Source organism: Cyprinus carpio, chromosome B1 (assembly GCF_018340385.1).
Source record: "Cyprinus carpio isolate SPL01 chromosome B1, ASM1834038v1, whole genome shotgun sequence".
Classification (NCBI taxonomy): domain Eukaryota; kingdom Metazoa; phylum Chordata; class Actinopteri; order Cypriniformes; family Cyprinidae; genus Cyprinus; species Cyprinus carpio.
Genome location: NC_056597.1, coordinates 20,848,211 through 20,871,036, shown reverse-complemented (window position 1 = coordinate 20,871,036; position 22,826 = coordinate 20,848,211). Strand labels below are relative to the sequence as shown.

The 22,826-nt window shown below is 34.5% G+C and overlaps 1 protein-coding gene across 4 annotated transcripts in view; it reads right to left on the bottom strand.

The window, feature by feature from the left end:
* LOC109112447 (partitioning defective 3 homolog B-like) overlaps window positions 1–22,826 on the bottom strand; it is a 142,768-nt gene that overhangs the window by 65,560 nt on the left and 54,382 nt on the right. For all 4 annotated transcript variants that reach the window (XM_042716992.1, XM_042716995.1, XM_042716993.1 and 1 more), the window contains 6 exons: window positions 21,850–21,975; window positions 19,400–19,836; window positions 16,888–17,027; window positions 16,436–16,561; window positions 6,733–6,918; window positions 2,571–2,744 (listed from right to left, as the gene is read on the bottom strand). In XM_042716992.1, coding sequence (XP_042572926.1) covers window positions 2,571–2,744; window positions 6,733–6,918; window positions 16,436–16,561; window positions 16,888–17,027; window positions 19,400–19,836; window positions 21,850–21,975 — 1,189 coding nt within the window. The remainder of the gene's footprint in view (window positions 1–2,570; window positions 2,745–6,732; window positions 6,919–16,435; window positions 16,562–16,887; window positions 17,028–19,399; window positions 19,837–21,849; window positions 21,976–22,826) is intronic.

Sequence of the window (22,826 nt, the reverse complement as noted above, 5' to 3'; positions counted from 1 at the left end):
TATTGGAAAATAAAACAAAAATACTGAGGAAGAATTTTTTTTTTGTTTGTTTGTTTTTTTTGGAGTGCATGCACCATTCAATGCCATGACTCCAAGAATCTAAGATTTCATGCTAAGATTCTGGACCTTTCAATTATTAGAATTTTAGAATTATGTCTTGGATTGAGGAACAAACCCATTACGTAGAGTCCACAAACACTTTTGATTCTCTAACCTCCCACTCATTCTCTTATCACTCAACTCTGTCTGGATGATTAATGGCATATTGATCGCTCCGTCTGCATGTGATTAATGAAGAATGCATCTCAGCGACATATCACCTTCTATTGAGCGCCATTACCGCCTGCACCGATCACCATCCCTCTACCTCTAGATTGGGCTGAGGATAAGCTAATGCTCCCCAATACTCCAGCGCTCACCCACCCAAAGTCAGAACGCTGGAGGTGGAGTCAATAACTATTTGTCTTCATATTCATTGGACGGTGATGAGGAGCTGTCGGAATTGATGAACCGTCCCGGTTTAACCTTGGATACAAAGACTCTAAACTCGGATCAAGCCGCATTTGACTATTTCTGAACATTCAGAAACCTTAGCATGTGACTTATAAGGATCCAAAGCAGAAAAAAAAAAGATTCAGCTATTATCTCTTGGCTGAAAACTGACATTTTATTGAGCTGCTGGCTCATGGAAATGTATTCTCTTCTCCAATAAATTTGCCTTAACACTACTTCCCATAATAGAAAAGAATAAGTCTATTTTAAAAAATATGCAATATATGCAAAAAAAAAAATGCTTAGATAACAAACACACCTATTTCCTGAAATGATCAGCACAGACTACTGAGGTTTAGAAACTTCTCCATTATCAATTAAAAATATCATTTTAGCTGACTCTCTGTCTTTATCATGGGAAACCACCTCTTTCAGCAAGGATATCGTCATGCGGGTTTAATACACCAACTAGTGAACACTTAAACTTACCACCAGTTTAACAAAAGGGGGACCCCAGTGAACATGGCGGACCCCCTGAAACACAGAGACATGAAACTGACAGTAGTAAAAGAAGGCCAAGCTTCCCAATAATGCGAGCACAAACTGAACACTTTATCACGCCACATTTTCTAAGTCACAAAATTGAAAAGTGCTCATGAGTAAACTTGTATGCACTGAAAGTTTTTAGAGGAAATGCATAGGTTTACATTGCATATTATATTAGTGCATTAACTTGCTTTATGAGAATGTCGACTCAATCAAAATGCACTGATACTAGACAATGTTATGCTTCCCAGACTTTAATGGTTACATGTTTGGTCACATAAAATCCACTTTAATATTTTTATACATACATATATACATATATACATATATATATATATATATATATATATATATATATATATATATATATATATATATATATATATGTTTAACTTCAAATTATTTTGATCTGACAGCATATACTGTACAAATACTGTATACACAACCAATCAAAAGTTTGGGATCAGTAAGTCTCTTATGCTCACCATGGCTGTATTTATTTGATCAAAAATACAGCAGAAACAGTAATACTGTAAAATATTATTACATTTTAAAATAACTGTTTTCTATTTGAATATATTTTAAAACAAATTGTGGTCACTTTTGATCAATTTCATGCATTCTTGCTGAATAAAAGAATATATTTCTTAAAAAAAAAAACTAATAATAATAATAATAATAATAATTTTAAAAAAATCTTACAGAGCCCAAACTTTTAAACGTATTATACATATTGCATATATAAATTCAACACAGCACATCTTAAAGTTTGAAAACTCAATAGCTGAAAGAAAGAGATGAATGACACCTCATGCCCTTTACAGAATAAACAGAAAAGATCCATGAAGCCCAGAGGGTTAAAAGAAAACAAAGTGCATGCAAAGATTTAATAGTCTTTTATTGCAAAAGAAAACTTCAGCAATACAAAAACAAAGCAAAAGAAAAGCAGACATTAATAAGTAAGTGAAAAAAGCAAATGAAAATACAAGCATGTGCATGATGTTAGTACAATAGCAGGAAGCAGGAGAGAAGAACAAGCACTTTCTCATGAAGTCAAAGAAAAACAAAGAAAAGAACTGTCAAAAAATGTCAAAAAATGAATCTACAATGATAAATTTCAATGACCGTCCTCCACAAATGTCCATAATGATACTGCAATGCCTCACATGGCTGACCCTTATTTAAAACTGAAAATATTTTCAAGAGTTTTGTTTGGGAAAATGAGCTGTTTGGGGGGCAAAAATGTAATCTATTGACAGATTTTTTTAATCACAAGCCTATTTTTCGGTTCTCCTCATAGGATAACAATAGTACTTTAAAGCTAGATTTAAATCTCAGAACAGGAGGACATTAAAACCATTTTCTCCTTTTAGCCAAAGCATATGTTTGCATGTTCTCGTGCACAATAACTAACAATCAGAGGTCACCTGAGAGCCCTACCAGTGGGCAGCAGCCAGGGTCTCGGGTTCAGAGGCCCTGCGGGGAAGCGGTCTGTAGCGGGACACATGGTACGGTACAGGACCTGGGCATACCTGAGCAGGCGAGCGCTCCACAGCACGCAGAACCACCAGCTGGATGGTTCCTCTGAGGTTCCCTTCAGTCGACATGGAGTGCCGCAGGGTTTCCATGGCATCATGGTTGGAGCGTCCGATCAGCGATTCACTATTGACTGCTATCAGCTGGTCATTGATATGCAAGCGACCGTCCTGCAAACAAGAGAAGATAGACATTTTGGTGACTACGGAGAAATTATTGAAGGCAAACCTCTACCAAAAAAAGCCTACAAGTTGTAGCTAATAGCTACACTAAACCTCACCTAAAAGAGAAGCTAAATTCATTTAAAAGATCTTACATTTTCATTAGTCCTATAATTTGCATCCCAAATAGTACTTAGTTATAGACAGATTAACGGAACAAAAACTCTACAATTTTTACTATAATACTAATAGTCAGTGAGAGAGAGAACAAGAGAATGAATGTAGATATATAATGTACCTAAAGATTCAGCGCAGTACAAAAACTAAACTATAAACCATAGTACTAGTTACAGACACATTAATCAGATTAAAAGATCTTAAATTTTTACTATAATAATGCACAATGTATCTTTTAACTATTAATTCAGTTAAAAAAATATAATAATAAAAAAAATAAACAAATGAATAAAAATTTTTGCTATAATAAGATATATAATTTACTAATAAATACAATGGTGTGTTGAAAAATGTAGAAACTAAAAAGTAATATAAAAATAAAAGAACAAACACACTTTACCAAGTAAAAATAAAAATCATTTCAAAGCCAGATTAATCTGATTAAAAGCTCTTAAATTTGTATTAGTCTTATGATTTGTATTATTGCATTCCAAATAGTACTAGTTATAGACAGATTAATGGAATAAAAACTCTACAATTTTTACTATAATACTAATAGTCAGTGAGAGAGAATGAGAGAATGAATGTAGATATATAATGTACCTAAAGATTCAGTGCAGTATTTAAAAAAAAAAACAACTAAACTATAAACCATAGTACTAGTTATAGATACGTAAATCAGATTAAAAGATTTTAATCTATAATAATAGACAATCTATCTTTTACCTATTAATTCAGATTGCTTTTAAAATTAAATATAAAAGTAAATAAATAAACAAATATATATATAAATAAATAAATAAATAAGTAAATGAATACAGAGAAAACACAACTACCTAACATAAAAAAATTAAATAAAAATACAAATACAAATATTTATAAATTTAATATTTATATAATACAATATATATACAAAAAAAAAACTAAGAAAAAAAAACACAAATCATATGACCATTCTAGTTAAAGGCAGATTAATCAGATAAAAAAAAAAAAATTTAAATTATTTAAATTATTAAAAAATTATTTTATAAAACTATACTATAATATCAAAAGGTATAGAATTATATATATTCACAGCAGAATTTAAAATATTAAATATGAAAAAAAACTAAACTTAAAAATAAATACAAAATAAATAAATGAATTAAAACAAATAAAATAAGAATAATAAATAGGATCACAATTATGATTACAGCATTAAAGTTAAAGCTTTTAATCTGTTTTGTGAATGAATTGTTCTTTTGAACTTATTTTCAATAAACCCCCACTATTTTGGGGGGTAAATCTGTTATGACTGAATTACCGTCACACTGAAACATGCAGTTAAGTTAGGACCACCGCTACTTTTAGCAAGCTACTCCCAACACTAAAGCCCTATAGTGTGATTTAAAAACATTTATGCAGTGTAGCCCCACTGTTAAATGTTTAATGCATCCCACTATGAATTCAGACACAATTACGGATGCATATCATTAGCGTGAAAGGGCCGGGCCGGAATGAATTGGATTAGGGTTCACAGCTGTGGTTTCCTAAATAAAACTGAGCTGAGGAGGAACAAAAGAGATTAGCAGCTAAAAGCCACTGGAGCCGCTAAAGACTCCTGAGAGTCTGTGTCGCGGCGGATGATCCTGACCCCTGGGCCAGGTCACTGACCGCAGACCACCGATACTGACCCGGGAGGGGGGTCTCCAGCAGGACGGACACAAACACTTGTGCCCATCTATTGAGAAACTATATTCATCCATACATAAGCAGACAGTCTGGAAGCTCGCAACCCAAGACGGCCTTGTGAAAGACGCTACCTCATAAAGAGCGCTAAAGATAACCTACGACATGTTTTTCTTCATTACTTTGTATTACAATAATTTATTCCAGAAATCAGGATGCAGTTTTTTTTGTTTTTTTGTCAAATTCATGCTCATTTGATCTCAATCCTGGAGTGTAAATGCTAGAAGAGTAGCAGAAAGTGTGAGTGTGTGAGAGAGAGAGAGAGTGATAAGGGTGAACAGCAGAAGTCAAATGAAGAGCTCAGCCTTTGAAAATGTCTATTTCTTTGAGCGTCTCTCTGATGGGGTCTGTGATGCAGCTCGCTCTCTGAACCCACTCTCCACTGGAGTGCTGATAGGGGCCAGAGACGCAGCTCCACCTGTGAGCCCACTCTTGATTACAGTGCTGATAGGAGACAGTAGATGTGCTCTTATCTGCACACAGACACAACACCTGCTGCCTGACTGGATTGATTCGGAGAGAAGAGGAGAGGAGTATTCATATTTTTATAGCGGCACTAGTTGAGGTTAACCTATATTATTACACGGCTCTGTGGAATACTTGATTCTGATTGGTCAGTCGCGACATTCCGAGGTATGTAATCCCGCGATAACAACTGGTAAAAGCTAATAAAACAGGCTCATCTGGGTAACAGCAGTCGGCACTGTACTCTTGCTTGAACTATTTTTTCTGGGTGGAATAACAGATACGGCATATGCCAAACCAAAATGATAAAGCTTAACAGGCTAAGGAAAAGCCCACTTTTTTAGAAATCATCTCTTTTTTTTCCATTTGGGGCCACTTTGGGTGAATCAAAATTACCATACTACAGTATATTCCACATAATAAGTAAGGTTCCAAATCATAGAAGTAGTTACAGACAGATAAATCTGACAAAATTTGGATTTTAAATTCAACCATCAACTATGCCTTATGTGTGACGTGACATTCAGCCAAGTATGGTGACCCATACTCAGAATTTGTGCTCTGCATTTAACCCATCCGAAGTGCACACACACAGAGCAGTGAACACACACACACACACTGTGAACACACACCCGGAGCAGTGGGCAGCCATTTTTATGCTGCGGCGCCCGGGGAGCAGTTGGGGGTTCGATGCCTTGCTCAAGGGCACCTAAGTCATGGTATTGAAGGTGGAGAGAGAACTGTACATGCACTCCCCCCACCCACAATTCCTGCCGGCCCGAGACTCGAACTCACAACCCTTCGATTGGGAGTTCGACTCTCTAACCATTAGGCCACGACTTCCCCCATAATATCACACATTTGTATCTATGTACAATATTTTATTGTAAAATTCTTATTCATATTATGTTAACCAATAAGCTTAAATTAGCTAATGCAATAGCTTACATAAAATAACTGAAAAAAATAAATAAATAAATAAAAAAAATCAGTGTTGTTTTCATTAACTAAACTAATAAAACTTGGGTAATAAAATAAAATAAAATAAAATAAAATAAAATAAAATAAAATAAAACTAGTTTTATTTTAGTTTAGTTAGTTAGTTAAACTATACTGAAATAAAAATAAACTGAATGACAATGAAGTGAAAGCTAAAAATATGTTAAACCAAAAGCACTTTACAAATCTACTAATTCTTACATTAAAATTAAATTAACAATTGAAAATAGAAAAATAAAAGCTCCTTTAAAATATTAATAAATACTATAATAGTATATAAATAATACTAAAATAGCACTAATTTATATTAATTTTTACATATATTATTCTTTATATATATTTTTAAACAAACTGCATAAACACCATTGTGTTATGAACAATATTATATTTATATATTTATAATAGTATATGTATTTAGTTTTAAAGATAAAACAATGTATTATGAACAACAGTATATTTATAATAGTATATAGTTTTTATTTATAGACATTTTAAAGGTTTTTTTAGTAGTTTTCAGGCATAAATTACAAATGTATGCCATTCTGTAAAGAAATACGCAGGATTGGAGTGACTTTTCTGATTGGAGCTCTCAGATGAATGGACGCTGGGTGAATGGGCTGCTCTTTACCTTGTGTGCGGCACCGCCGTGGATGATGGACTTGATGAAGATGCCCAGGTCTTCTCCGGTCTCTCGGGACTTATTACCCTTCAGACTGACCCCTAGACCAGCTGAGCCGGACTCACTCAAAGGAACTTCAAACATCAGCTGCTCTTGCCCGTCCTCCGAAAGCTGCAGACCTGATGGCTCTCCTTTCTGCAAATAACACACACACACACTTCTTTGACTTTCAACATCATGTGAATCTTAGCATTTATTCCGGTTCAACATCTTACCCCACTGCCTACAGCTGCATTACTGCACATTTGTGCTTGTGTTTGCAAACTACGAGAAGAGTGGAAATTATTGTCAGAGGTAATTGACGGTATGTCACAGATGCTTGGTAGAGTTTAACACGTATTGAACCTGGAACACTCCAATAAGATAATGGATGAAGTGATTTTCATCTAAATCTTGAGATGAATGAATATTAGCCTACCTTTAAGAGTTTAGGGGTCAGTCAGATGTTTTTGAAAGAAGTTGCCTATGCTCAGAAAGGCTGCATTTATGTAATCAAAAATACAATAAAAACAGAAATATATTACAATTTCAAATAACTGCTTTCTATATTAATATAGTTGAAATGTAATGTATTCCTTTGATTCAAAGCTGAATTTTTAGCATCATTACTCCAGTCTTCAGTGTCACATGAACCTTCAGAAATCATTCTAATATACTGATTTGCTGCTCAAGAAACATTTCTTACTATTATTGATGTTGAAAACAGTTGCATAATATTTTTGCGGAAACAGATGAATTGTTTCAGGATTTTTTTGATGGATAAAAACTTCAAAAGAGATATTTTAGAGATGGATCCCAGTTCAAATAAAGCCAGATGTACTGAGTGGATGAGGAAGGAATAATGATGGATGAATATATAAAGCAGAGTTAGGACAGAATGAATGCATGTCTAATGGAGAGGCAGGAAAACATGTTGGGGGTCATTTGATTTGAACGTGAAAGAGTGAGATCATGAGAACGTGCCAGTTCAAAAGGAAACATAATAAGCTTATGGGGGTTGGGGAACGACATCATTTAAGACTAATAACTCATTATTGAGCACACACACTCACAACTACCCACACATTTCACTTCTCTTTTTGCTTGCTTTGGCTCCAAAACATCACATCAAAGAGACCAATGGTGTCCGTGCCGTGGTCTTTGACATTTTCTCCACATCCTTTCCTTCTTCTCGCCACTATCGCATCAATAAAACATGGCAAAATAGCCTAGAATAAAGTGCGATGGCTAAACGTGACTGACATCGTTCTGGAAACCACATTAAGCAACAGCATTAGCCTTGTTGGTAAGCTCCTGTGGAAATGGGCCAGGAAGTAAAAGAAACAAAAATGACTTTGTAGGAACACAAAGTTGGGCAAAAAGCATTAAGCAAGAGCTAACGATGAAAAATAGGAGGGCCAATGGGGCAGAGCTTCAAGTAGTCCTTTTAGCGCGTCCTCTTACTGATGATAATGTGTCGTACATGGCCTGAGGCGAACAACAAATCAGAGTTTTAGCACACAATAAAAGGCCTGTTTGTAAGTGAGGTCAAACTTTGGTCCCAGCGAGAATATCAGATTGTCTGAGATGCCGCTCTGGTGGTCCTATCAACACTCCAGGCCCAGACTTCACATGAAGACCTCCTGAGGGCAAACACTCATATGCTCTCACAGACACAGTATGATGGACTGTTTTAACTAAAGTACACCAGTAAAAGCTGGCAAAAAAGGTCAGTGGCACTGGAAATAAAAAAGAATCCGCATGGATAAAAATACACAGCTTTGACTTGCTATATTAGATATGTTATGAAATATTAGTATTAGTAATTATCATTAATATGTACTGCAATTATTATTATTAATAATCATTGATATCAAAATATTATACTTAATAGGTTATATATTATAGAAATGGCAATTAACAACTGTATTAATAACAATTAACATCAATATTAAATAATATAAATATTAATATATTTTATTAATATTAATATCACTTATTAATATCATTGTCAACTGAAAAGTATTAATACATTAATATTAACTGATAATATTATTAAGTAATAATATTAATTGGATATTACATCTTACACTTATAGGAATTATTTCAGTATAAAGAGCATTTAATATTGATCAATTGATAATATTAATATTTTTTATTAATATAAATACTACTTAAGCACTAACTATAATATAATACATAATTAATATTAACAGTAACTAATATTATTATTATTTCTTATTTTTCTTCAAATAATAATAATAATTATTATTATTATAATATTAATAATATCAAAATTAATACCTAATAGGAGTAAACATTATTAAAATCAATGCTAATAATTAATATGAATGTAGGATAAAATATATTATACTACTGGGACATACTAACATCAGAGATAATACCCATTAATATTAACTAATAATATAAACACATTAATAAATGTTATCAATATTAATATTTCTAATTAATAATGTAATTTTTTATATATATTATTACATAGGAAAGCCCGTTTCTGTCACTGTCAAAAAAAAAAGGGTTATTGCATGTAAACTCACAATTCCGAGTTTCGAGGTATAATTCTGAGACTATTTTCTTTCAATTGTGAGTTTACATCTTAATTCCCACAATTGCATATTATAAATTGTAATAAATAGACGTAAATTCGCAATTGGGTGGAAAAAAGTCAGAATAAACAGTCGCAATTACCTTCATACAGGCAAAACTGATACTTCAATGAAACATAACATTGTTATCCTGAACATTTTCCATCTTATAATATTTGAGCAACAAATATCCTCGTCTAAAGCAGTCTTCTGGAAGCAGTTCTATAATACCCTACCAAATTCACAAAGAAAAAAGCTGCAACGCAAAACCCAAACTTTGATCAATTTACCGCACTAATCGAGAAAATGCAATGTGATTCACACAGCATTTTGAGAGGAAGTCTTTGTGTCATTTACACAAAAATAATGCACGGGAAATGTGTTTTGATGCCCCTGGCAAGAAGTCTGGGCACCTTAGCCCAGATACTGAACTAAATTAGAATTGATGTCAGAAGGCCGTTTGCTATTACATGAAAGCATCTACAGTTTTTATATTACACACAGCTTTTAAAAAGAAGTCCACTGGGTTTGGAAAGAAGTGGCCATGACCCAAATAACAACTATAATTAAATGGGTCATGACAAAGCAGAACACATCCGGTGTGTAGGAAGAGGAATTATTATTAAGACCATCTCAAGGACATCTAAATGCTCCACCAGCCCTGTGACCGACCTCTCTTCCTGCGATTACAACTGTGTGCAATGTGCTGTCTGACCCCTCGATCCTCACAGAAAACCTGTTTGAAACAAACACCAAACTCTACAGAGCCTTCAGAGTCGACATTATGATTGTAAATTGGTTACAAAAATACATATTCGGCTTTTACAGCAAACTTCCCGTGAAATATCACATTACAGTGGTGATATTAGACTAAAGAGTGGACTTTAGATCATTTAACTTAAAGGGATACTCCACCCCAAAATGAAAATTTTGTCATTAATCACTTACCCCCATGTCGTTCCAAAGCCGTAAAAAAATTGGAACACAATTTAAGATATTTTGAATGAAAACCAGGAGGCCTGTGACTGTCCCATAGACTGACAAGTAAATAACAGTGTTAAGGTCCAGAAAAGGTATGAAAGTCGTCATACAGTGATATGAGAGACACAGAGGAGACCGTTGACAAAGGAGTTATTGAATAAAGTCGTTATTTTAGTTTTCTTCGCTTACAAAAAGTGTTCCCGTCGCTTCATATAACCCAGATTGCACATCTGATGGCAGATGGAGTATTCTGACGATGACTTTCATACCTTTTCTGGACCTTGACACTGTTATTTACTTGGGAGTCTATGGGACAGTCTCAAAATATCTTCAATTGTGTTCCAAAGATGAACGAAGCTTTTACGGGTTTGGAACGACATGGGGGTAAGTGATTAATGACAACATTTTCATTTTGGGGTGGAGTATCCCTTTAAATGTAAGTGTACCCTGTCAAGTGAAACACCACAAAAATCACTAAATATAGACATTTATTATTATATTAAAGACATTTTTGCTGTGCACACTGGAAAGATCTAAAAGCATGTCTAGTGGGCACAATATATATATATATATTACATTACAATTTAATTTGATGTTTGGCTGATTTATTGCTACTGGCTATCAGGTATAATTAATATGTTGCAGCAGACATTAATTCCACCTACTGCATTCATTTACCCTCACAGTACATGACAAATTGATGCCAAATCCAGTCGGCTTAGCTTTAATGCAGTGGCGATATTTAGACATTTACAGTTTGCCAAAGCAATCTCATTAATATACATTTATACGACAAGCCCACAGATTCTTGCATTTGTCTGATAATTGAAAACTAATTTCTACACAATAATTCAAAAGATAAATATGCGAATCCACCAGAAGTTTATCAAATACTTCAATAATTCAAATACTATGTATTTAAAAAATGCATATATTCCAATGTCTATTTTTTTATTTATTAATTGTTAATTAAGTAGTAATGATATTAATAACATTTATTTTTAATAAATAAAATGTCATTTAATATTAACTGCTAATAATACTAAAATCAATAATATTAGTATTATATGTAATAGCCTATTAATATAAATTATAAATGTCATTATTAATAATGTTTATTTATATTTATCATTAGTACTGACTTTAATAATACATAATAATAATATTGGTTAATATGAATGAATACTTTTCAACAGAAACAGTGATAAAGTGGTATTAGCATTAATTACATTTATTAATATTACCTTTTAATATTGATATTGATAGCTATTAATACAAATATTCATTCCTATTAGTATAATTAGTACACATTTACATCTATATTTCAATAATTATTTTATTATCTCCTTGTTCGCCTCATTGCCTAATAATCTAGTAACACTAAATAATAAAAATAATCATCATAATAATAAAAAAATTTGGCATGTTTTTTGGGAATGTGCCACAGTACTTCAAGTGGCCGATCAATGATCTAGACCCGCTTGAACCAGTTAAGGACCATCCTGTGCCAGTTAAAACCAGCTAAACACCGTAAGATGGTTTTAGCTGGATTTTCCAGCAGGGCCGGACGTTTCGGCGACACCATCTTTCGCACATCCAGGATGTCCAGTCACCGTGCCCAGATCCCAAAGGGCTTCAGTCAGAAAAACAAGACTTTAACTCTGTCAACGATCTCTAAACACGGATCACGCAGACCCATCCATCACACAGAAGGACACCATGTAGCTGCTAACAGGAAGGACATTTGAGGTGCAAGCTAGCAAGCTAGTTTCCTGTGCAAAGATCTGCTGGTTTCTAGCAGACTCTTACAAAAGATGCTTTATATTTGCTAATGGCTGATCATTAGCCAAATCTGCCTTTGGGAATTAAGATGGTAAATTTTGTGCTGACAGTGGGTGATAAAATAACCTGACGAACACTGGATGAAGGTGGGTGTTTATGGAGGGTATTTCAGGTTTGGATACATTCATTGGTTGGAATGAAATATAAATACGCACACACACACACTCAGACTCACATCCTCTAAAAAGGGAGATGGTGAAATCTACTCAACACTGTCATTATATCTTTTCATACTCTTCCATTCTCTGAAAAATATTTCTCCCAAGTGTGTCATTTTTCCTTTTGCCTGCCGTCGCATTTCTGCCGTAATTTACCCTGGCTAAGCAGTGGCACAGCTAACCCACTTTGAATTTGAATAGGGTGGAAAAATTGATTTTTTTTTGTTTGGATGTGTAATGGATTGAAGATTTTTATTTCGTTTTTTGTGCCTAACGAGAATTAATGGTCCAATAATAGTCAGTGTCAATGACATACAGCTGCTCTTCTTGAACAGATCTGGGACAGCAAAGATTTAACAAAGTACAAAGCAGCTAAATCCATAAATAAACCCCAAATTTAACCATGCATGAGTTTTAATTTTGCAATGTAACACAATGTTTCATGTAATAAAAATAAATAAATAATAATAATTAATATATTATAAAAAATAAAATATAACACTAATAGTATTTCTTTTTCAAATTCAATATATATCATTCTAAAATAAAAAAAATAATAAAATAACAATAGTAATAATATATATAAGGCTCTAGGGAATTTGATTAATAGAGAAGGTCTGGCATGATTTGTACAATCTTAGACATCAAAAACCTCATTGAGGAAGTAATGAATGGGAGAAATGACTGTTTGTAACAATGATAATGAATTGTTTTTTGGCAGTCATATAATAGAGGAGAGTAGTTGTTTTTTTTGTTGGTGAGTCTTATAAACCCAAAGCCTTTGGTGAGCAGACACTACAGTGAAAATGAACTGAGGATAGACAGAGACACAATGAAGGGATGTGGTCTTTCTTCCTGTGATGAGGGATCCAGGGGCGCCACAATTGCGGTTTCACTCATTGTTTGGTTTCTAACGGGGGTCTGATGTTTAAAAGAAAAATAGAGATGCTTTGAATGGAGTCAGCGATCAACACAGACCAGCGTTGGCCCGAGGCTTCCTGTTAAACAGCTGTGTCGTGTGCACAACTTCCTGTCACAAGCTGATTCAACACTTTCAATGTTAAGGAGGGCACTGCTGGGGTTTTGTAATGTTGTCTGAATAGGCATAAAAGTGCTAGAATGTATGTCTACAATATGAGACTTTTTGGCCCGTTTTATTATCCGTTTGTTAAAAAAAAAAAAAAAAAAAAAAAAAAAAAACTAAATGAGTACAAGATAAATTGGTCCAAATCTGCTTTAATGCCAATTAACAATGTTAAAGTTAACTCTCCTATCCGCTAATTCATTCCTATTAAGAATCGTTCAATCTTTCATTTATTTGGGTATTACCATATATAAAGACATTCAAAAAATGGCCAGAAACTATTTTATTTGTTTGTTAGTATAGATAGTGAGTGTCAATGATGGATTGATCTTAAAGTCTCTCTTCAAGGTAAATCTCCACCGCCAAAATGAATTTGTTACCTCGGCTTAATTTTCTTTTTTCTATGTTGCCGCTTTCCCCTCCTCCAGGTTACTTTAAGGAGATCAATTCCATACTTTCCCAGTTTATATGGAATGGTAAACGACCCAGAATAAAACTTGCCATGTTGCAGCGTCTTATACTTTAAGGAGGATTGGCTGTACCAAATTTTGAATTATATTATTTGTGCTTTCAACTTAAGGCTCTTCATATTTGGGTTGAACTAAAGATTCATGGGGAGTAATCGAAGCTGACAAGGTTAAACCACACAGGCTCCAAGATATTTTATTTGCTGGCACAGGAAATAAAAATGATAAATATAAATTTGGCCTGGTTGTGGCCAATTCTATTAACATCTGGAAAAGGATGGAACGCCTGATGGGAGGACCTTTCAAATTTTGTAACAACACACCCTTATGGCACAACTTAATTTTTTTATGTGGAAATCACATAAAAGCCCTCTTGGTCTACATTGGGCATAAACACATGCCGTGACTTATATGATAACCAAGGACTTTACTAAGTTTTGTTTACCAGCATCATCATATTTTGTCTTTTTTCAGTTATGCTCTGCTCTCAAGGCCTATGGAGTTCCCTGGGCATCCCCCATTTCCTCTCATCCTATGTGGGATTGGATCGCACCATCCTCTGGTCAGCCATCTGTTTCTTTAATATATAGTGAACTTAATGATCACACTGCAAAGCCTCTTTCTATTTAATCTATATTGAATTGTGAATTAACAGATTTTGACTTATCGGTCGACTGGGAGAGGGTGTGGTCTAATCTAATCTTAACTTCTAAAAACTTGGCTCATCGTCTTATGCATTTCAAAGTCATCCATAGAGCATACGTAACTTACAAAAGGTTTAAAATTAAACTGAAATCGACCTATAACTGCCATATCTGTAACACTGTATCATCAGGTACTTTTCTCCACATTTGGGAATGTTCAATTGTTGTCAACCTATGGACACGTTTTATCCTTTTTACTACAAATTGATTACGTCTAATCCATGTTTATGTCTTCTTAATGACGATTCCAACTCCTGTATAAGGTCATTAAAGAAGAGAATGTTGTTTGCTGGTTTTACAGCTGCTGTAATAGCCTACTGCTCTCCCTGCTCGTGTGATATCGTACCGTATGATATAAAAATGAGACAAGAACACATACAGAGACATTTTTGCACCAGTATCTTGAATTTTAGGGCATAACTGCATTTATGGATTTTTTGCCCTGCATCATATTTGTCAACAGCCATTTGTATGAAATGTAAGATGATGTACAGATCTGGGGGCGGGGCCAGTGCGTTAACGGCGTTAAAATATTTTAATCACGTAATTTTTTAAAAACTAATTAAGTTAACATGTTAAACTGACAGCCCTAATATATATATATATATATATAATAATATATATATATATATATATATATATATATATATATATACATATACATATACATATATATATATATACACATACATACATACATACATACATACATACACACAGTGGTGGCCAAAATTGTTAGAACACCTGACAGATTTTGAAATCATTGACCTTTTTTGCCTCCAAAATGTGATTTAATGTCATAGTTATGAAGCATGCAGATGATTTCTGAGCACAACATATATCAGATGAAACGAGTCTTACTGTTTTGATTCACTTTTAACTTAAAAATTTGGTATGTCCACCTTTTGCAGCAATTACAGCAGCACATCTCAGTGGCATAGTGTCAATATATTTCCTGAGAACTTCAACACTTATGTTATCGCATGCCTTCTGCAACTCAAGCCAAAGACTTTGCTTTGAACCCACAATAGATCTGTCCAGTTTATTTTCTAATTCTCCCCAAATTTGCTCAATGGGCTTGAGATCCGGGCTTTGAGGGGGCCAGACCCTCATTTTTCCATGTTCAGATGATTCCTTCCAGCAGGTAGTTCACACTGAAGCCTCTTTTAATATGCCAAGTGTTTCTAACAATTGGCCATTCCACTTAAACTGTGTTGTTTAAGGTATCTGTTTATTTTCTGCTACACTCTGAGTTTGCCCAAGCGTTACCAGTCTTTTGGGCTAGCTAATCTACGGCAGGCAGCATCACTTCAGTGGGCATAGGTGCATACTTTTTTGCCTCCAAAATGTGATTTAATGTCATAGTTATGAAGCATGCAGATGATTTCTGAGCACAAAACATATATCAGATGAAACGAGTCTTAACTGTTTTGATTCACTTTTAACTTAAAAATTTGGGTATGTCCACCTTTTGCAGCAATTACAAGCAGCACATCTCAGTGGCATAGTGTCAATTATTTCCTGAGAACTTCAACACTTATGTTATCGCATGCCTTCTGCAACTCAAGCCAAAGACTTTGCTTTGAACCCACAATAGATCTGTCCAGTTTATTTTCTAATTCTCCCCAAATTTGCTCAATGGGCTTGAGATCCGGGCTTTGAGGGGGCCAGTCCATCATTTTCAATGTTCCAGCAGATTCCTTCCATTGAAGGTAGTTTAACTGAAGCCTCTTTAATATGCCAAGTGTTCTAACAATTTTGGCCACCACTTAAACTGTGTTTAAGGTACTGTTTATTTCTGCTACACTCTGAAGTTTGCCAATAGTCTTACCAGTTCTCTGGGCAATAACTCCTCTTGTCTTCCAACTACCAAAGACACGGTTTCTCCCAGTTTAGTGCTCCGCAGCATAGCCACCAGCTCCTCTTGTGTGCGTCCTGTGATGTCCACTCCATTTACCTAGTGAAAGAGAGAAAGCTATTTCCTGTAACCGTCAAAACGAAGAGCAAAATTTCCATTTACACTGTGCCGAGATGGAAAACATGTCAGTGTTAATTCCATCTCAAGGCCAGGTGCAATACAAGACAGACAATTGGCCTAATTACGTCAAGGATGCATTAAGCCTTCTGAAACAAGATCTTTAAATTGCATTTAAAACAATACCTTTTAATTGCATGACTGGCAGGAGAGGAATAGCATAATTTAATGTCCTATAAATAAGCTGTGATTTTGCATTTTCCAGGTTGTGCTCTCGTGACTGCACTGGCGCAGGATGCATGTAATACCTCCAGGATACGGTCTCCGGACTTGAGCCGCCCGTCTTTAACAGCAGCTCCGCGGGGCAGGATGCTCTTGACCATAATGGGTCCTGGACCATGAAGGGACGAGTCTCTGGTTACCACGGTGAATCCGAGGCCCTCCGTACCTGCAGACAGAGGAAGACCAGAAACATTGAGCATGTATTTAATGACCCAGTGAACCAGAAAACCAGACAAATGGTCTTCTTGCCGTTTTCACCAGTGTGTTGTATACTCAGCCGTGTGGAAAACAAAAGCTAGACTAACGTCTGAAAATATTTTACCCCGTCGTATGATGTAAAATAACATTCTTCTAAGGTTCTGGTCACCAAAAAAGTGTGTTTGCATTTACACCCCCAATTACACCCCCGTTTTTTGTTTTGTTTTGTTTTGCTTTGCTGTTTGACTAGCAATAACTTTGTAAAGTTTCAATCTAAAGGCAATCAAAATAAAAATAACAAATTAAGGTTTAAAATTAAAAATGTAAAGTTCTGACAAAGAAAACTGCCATTGAAAGTTCAATTTAAAAGGCTTCTCAGAATCAAAAATCAAGTACATTTCATAAAAGCCACTGTTATTAGAGTGTCACTATTAATGAACAAAATCTGCTTTGGAAATTATGGACTATGAATATGGGTTTTCCAAAAGCGGACACTGATGTCTAGAGAGCAAGATGGTAGAAATGATGTCAAGAACACATATATTAAATTGAATGATAGCATACAAGGATCAGTTCCCTGTTATGACCCTCATAGATCTTTACAGACTGTATCAAGCTCATCCGATCCAAGATCAGGTCAAAAGGTCAGCGGTACGCTGATGATAGCTTTCAAGCACTCTGGACTGATAACCTGTGTTTAAGCTGTCGGTTTCTCTGCAGAGGCTTGAACACCTCCGTCTCCACCCCTGCACGTTGATAAATGTTTCCTTACGGGGATTAGACAGCGCTGCACTTTAATTTCACACGTGAACACATCAACAGGAGACTAGAGATGCAGAGAGCAGGATACAGGATGAGGAGAGAGAGAGGGAACGAGAGAGAGGAGCGACAGAAACAATGACAAAGGGTGTGGTTTTACAAAGTGATTAGAGGAAGTTGAAGCACTGGATGAAGGGGAGCTGAAAAGAGATGGAAGAGTGAATATCATCGAAACATCTCAGGGTCACATTTCACCCAGAAATTACTAGGAAGGAAGAAAAAAAAAGTGTGTGTATATTTATAATGCAGAAAATATTTATTATTTATTTATATATGCAGAAACATTCATATATAGTTTATATTTAATACATATATGTTACATTTCTTTGTATATTTATTGCATAGATATGTATCATTTTTATATTTATTGCATTAAAATTTATATTTATTTTTAGAATTTATTGTGTGTGTATATGTATATATATATATATATATATATGAAAATAAATATAATATAATATAACTAGTATAAACATGGCATTACAATTGTTTATTTTGATTTATTTTCTTATAAATTTTTTGTAACATTAGCATGAGGCTTTAACACAATACTATTATTTTATTGTACTGCTACTGGTATTGGACATTAAAGCAAATTATATTTCTCACATTAATGATAATTTGGGGAAAATATACTTATTTGTCATGAAATGTCACAATGAAAGGATGACATTTGCATGAGAAAATTACAATATATTTATAAACAATATATCCTTATAAATACATATATATATATATATATATATATATATATATATATATATATATATATGTGTGTACTGTATACACACACACATATATACACGTATATACATTATATATATATATATATACACATATATATATATATATATATATATATATATATATATATATATATATATATATATACATATATATATATATATATATATATATATATATATATATATATATACCTTTTTTGGGGGGGGCTGAAATATGGCCTGGACATGTCATTGACAGGTTTCATAAGATTCACCCAGGAACACAATAAGAGAAGAACTAAAAAAAGAGGCTTAAAGAATCATGCTAAGAAAGCGATTCTCCGTCATCTTTTGTCTGCAGGGACACGTGTGATTACTGAAGCTGAGAATTGCTCTGTCTCTCTCTCACACACTTGAGGGAGAGATGTCATAGAGGATAGCGGCCTATTCAGCATACTAAAGATGGCAAATGATGAAATCTCGAGTCCCAGAAGAGCACCTGACATTAAAGTTTTAAACAATAGCAGCTGTCAATCACATGAGAGGAGCGCTAAAGACAGAGAGGTGAGGGAAAAGGGAGAAGAACAAGTACAGACGTTGCTATGCAGCAGTTTTGACGGGTTAAATCGCAGGGCTCATGACAGCACCTTCTGGTCAACTGAACAGGGCTTTTACTATTCAAACTTTAAATCAACATGAAATGAGATTCACAACCCATTTTATGTGCATAATGTAATTTTTGAGCAAAAACTTTTTTAATTCAATGGGTATTGATCTGATTTCACATCCAGCTTACCTTTCTTCAAATCGATCTTCATTTTCTTCCCAGACTTTTTGTTGATCATATTAACCAGCGTGACGAGGGCAGGGGTCTTTTTGGGGGCGGGGCTCTCGCTGCCATCTTTCAGGGTAGGTGATGCACTGACTGGAGGAGAAGGCGTGGCTCTGTGATGACCCATATGAACGGGGGTGTGTCTTGAAGGCTGAAGCTCCTCCTCTTTTTGGGGTGGGGTCTGTGATGCAGGAGGCTCTGGAGACGGCGTCGATGTATTGCTCGGAGTGAGCTTATGAACCAAGAAAGGACTCTTGACTTTAGGGACCACAGGGATTGGTTCGGTGTTGTTGAAAAGCTGCCCAATGAGGCTCTTTTCATAGAGGAGCCTGTTGGCGACAGGAAGCACCTCCAAACGTATGGTGGGCGAGGACATGGCTTGGCAAAACACTTCTTGAGACCTAAAACATCAAGAGCGAAAACATGTCTTATTGTTCTGTAATGCATATTTGTAGATAACATGAATTCAGCCTCCTTCATTACCACCATTCAAGAGGCTTCCAGTGGGAATCACTTCCATCTTACTACATGAGACCAGCCTGGAATTTACCAGACCAGTGTGATTGTGTTAAAATAATAAACCAAGAAAGGTTCTGCATTACAGATTTTACAGTTCACAATACGATCATTAAGATTCATTTAGAAAAAAAAATCAATTTCATGTCGACTTCAACAAGAGTAATTTTGTAAATCATTTGCAAATTGAATAACATAAATTGATACTTTATTAAAAGTTTTTCAAACATTGAAAAAGAAAAATTTCATTCAGCTTGTATTTTTCAAATCAGGCCCCCTTTTTCACCTTTTTTTGTCACTTTTGATGATACTAATGATGATAATAACAAGTAAAATTTAACTTTTTTTTTTTGGCCCATCTATATGGTGTATATTGGTACCAATCAACATAATGATCAAAGATTGTTATATATGCAAAGTACTGTCATTTTAATTTGGAATTTAAATGGATTTTAGTAAGGACAGACGCCAAATTTTAGATCAACCCAATTGAAAAAGAAGGAATTTCTGATTAGTTGCCCCTCACGGTCCAGTTCTCATTTGCATAAAATTAAATATGGCACTACGCTAATGACATTCAATTAATATGCGGTCACATTTGCATAAATCATATTTTACAATGACTTCTAATCCAATCAGATTTTTTATTTTATATAAACCTATATATTAAATGGATAGCATTACTAACAGCAGATGTCATTTGACACAATTCAAGCGGTGTTAAACGTGTCAAACTAAATTTTTACAGATTTTACCACAGTTGAGTGTCTTGTTCCTAATGGTGTAAAACATAAACAATGTCAACTTCAACCAAAGTAAAATCACTAGAACTGAATCTCTCCTTTTTTAAATTGTTCGTGAAATCAACAACGTAAATTCTGATGCTTCATTCGCGGTTTTAGAACAATACTCACAAATTTGTTTAGCTTGTAAATCACTAATTAGGCTCACAGCAACAAATAAGTTAACGCTTTTAATGCTGACGACAGAAATCTGATCAATTTATTAGTACTAATAATCAAAATCATTCTTACACCAAGACAGTATTTTTTTTTTTTTTTTTACTTTTTAACTATATCAATCATATCACTGTTATAGAAGCTAAAAAGTGATGCTTTAATATGGAAAAAATGCTTTAATATTAAAAATGTAATAGTCTTTAGACAGGAAAGATGCCAAATTTAATTTCTAAACAAGAAAATGATGAAATTTTGACTTAAAACATGACTAATCTAATCAAATTTAAATTCTGAAACATCCATTTTATAACATTTTCAAACAGTTATCAACAAGCACAAGTACAAAAACTTAGAAAACAAACAGACAATTAATGGCCAACAATACTAAAAGTGAATGTCAGAGGAAAAATGGATTAATTCATGTTGCGTTAAATGTGCAAACTTTTGCTTTAAAGCAAACTGACGCAGCAGGAGCTGTAAAATTGAGTCTTTTTTTCTTTTCTACTTCAAAACCTTTAACTCTCATAGCCATTTCTCTAACTCTTCCTCTAATAGTGCCACTTCGTTTAATCTGACGCTCTTTTGAAGGCTGTCCGATACCGCCGATGCCCCTTAATAGGGCAATTCCACATTCGTGGCAAGAGAAACCCATTCTCTTTTGTTGTGTTAAAGTTATAGCACTGAAACTCTGCAAGAAGGTGAGGAAAATGAGAGAGGATGGGGAGAGTGATAGATAACAAGGAGGACAAAAGGTTCGGGACGATTGTGTTTGCACGCTACGAGCGACTAGGACAGAGAACAGTCGCATGAAAGCAAAAACAACACAAAAGACGGATAATGAAAGAAGAGAATGAAGTGGAGAGAAAGAGAGCCAGCAGACGATTAGTAATCGACATGACAACAATGAAAGTGTGACGGATGAAAGAGTCAGACACTCACTGAGCGAAGGACTTGTCTATTAACTCGGTGTCATTGATCTGCACGATGCACTCGTCCTCTTCAAAGATCCCCTCTCGTTCAGAGCGGCTGTTCTTCTCGATGGCTCGGATATTTAGACCCAGAGTCCTGATGACACAGCCAACAAACAGCTTTCAGACAAGGAAGGGCATTCAGAAAATAACTGAAGATAATTTTACATAAGTAGCTGAATCACAGCTGAAAATGACTTGTGTAAAACGTCTGTAGTTTTGTTAGTACAATAAATAAAATGGTGGTGGAACTGCGGCCTAGTGGTTTGCTTGTTCGCCAGATGCAGTGGGAGGTTATGTAAATTATCTAAAATAATATAAACTAAAAAATTAAGTTAAAAAAACTAAAATAAAATATTTCAAATATAATGATTCAAAAATTGAGATGTGTATGGAGATATGTCCAGCACTTATTATAAGCAAGGTTTAGGGAAATAAATTTATTAAAATAAAAATATTGGAGGATTTAAAAGTGGAGACATGTATGGGCATATGTCCAGAAATTATTATAAGGTGTAGGAAAAATAAAATAAAATAAAATAAAATAAAATAAAATAAAATAAAATAAAATAAAATAAAATAAAATAAAATTAAAAAAAAAATAAAAATCAGCATCTTTCTTTTTTGAGAACAGATCTTTCCAGACAACCCTTTCAATGATCAATTTTGTGATTACTGGGAAAATGAACTAAATACAGGATTTAAGGATTTCCTTTAAGATTTTAGGGTTTTCCTTTGAGACTTACACACCCTAAAGAGTAGTTCACCAGGCCAGCACACAGGTTTGCCCACTTACAGAGAGAGGGTCTGTTTCCATCCGGAGCTCAACAGGGCGCACAGGAACAGGAAGCACAACAACAGGAAGCATGTCAGCGTCCACCCAGGGAGGACTTCCTGTCATGCAGCACGTGTGTGTCCTTGCCCTGAGCACTTAACTTTTGACCTGTT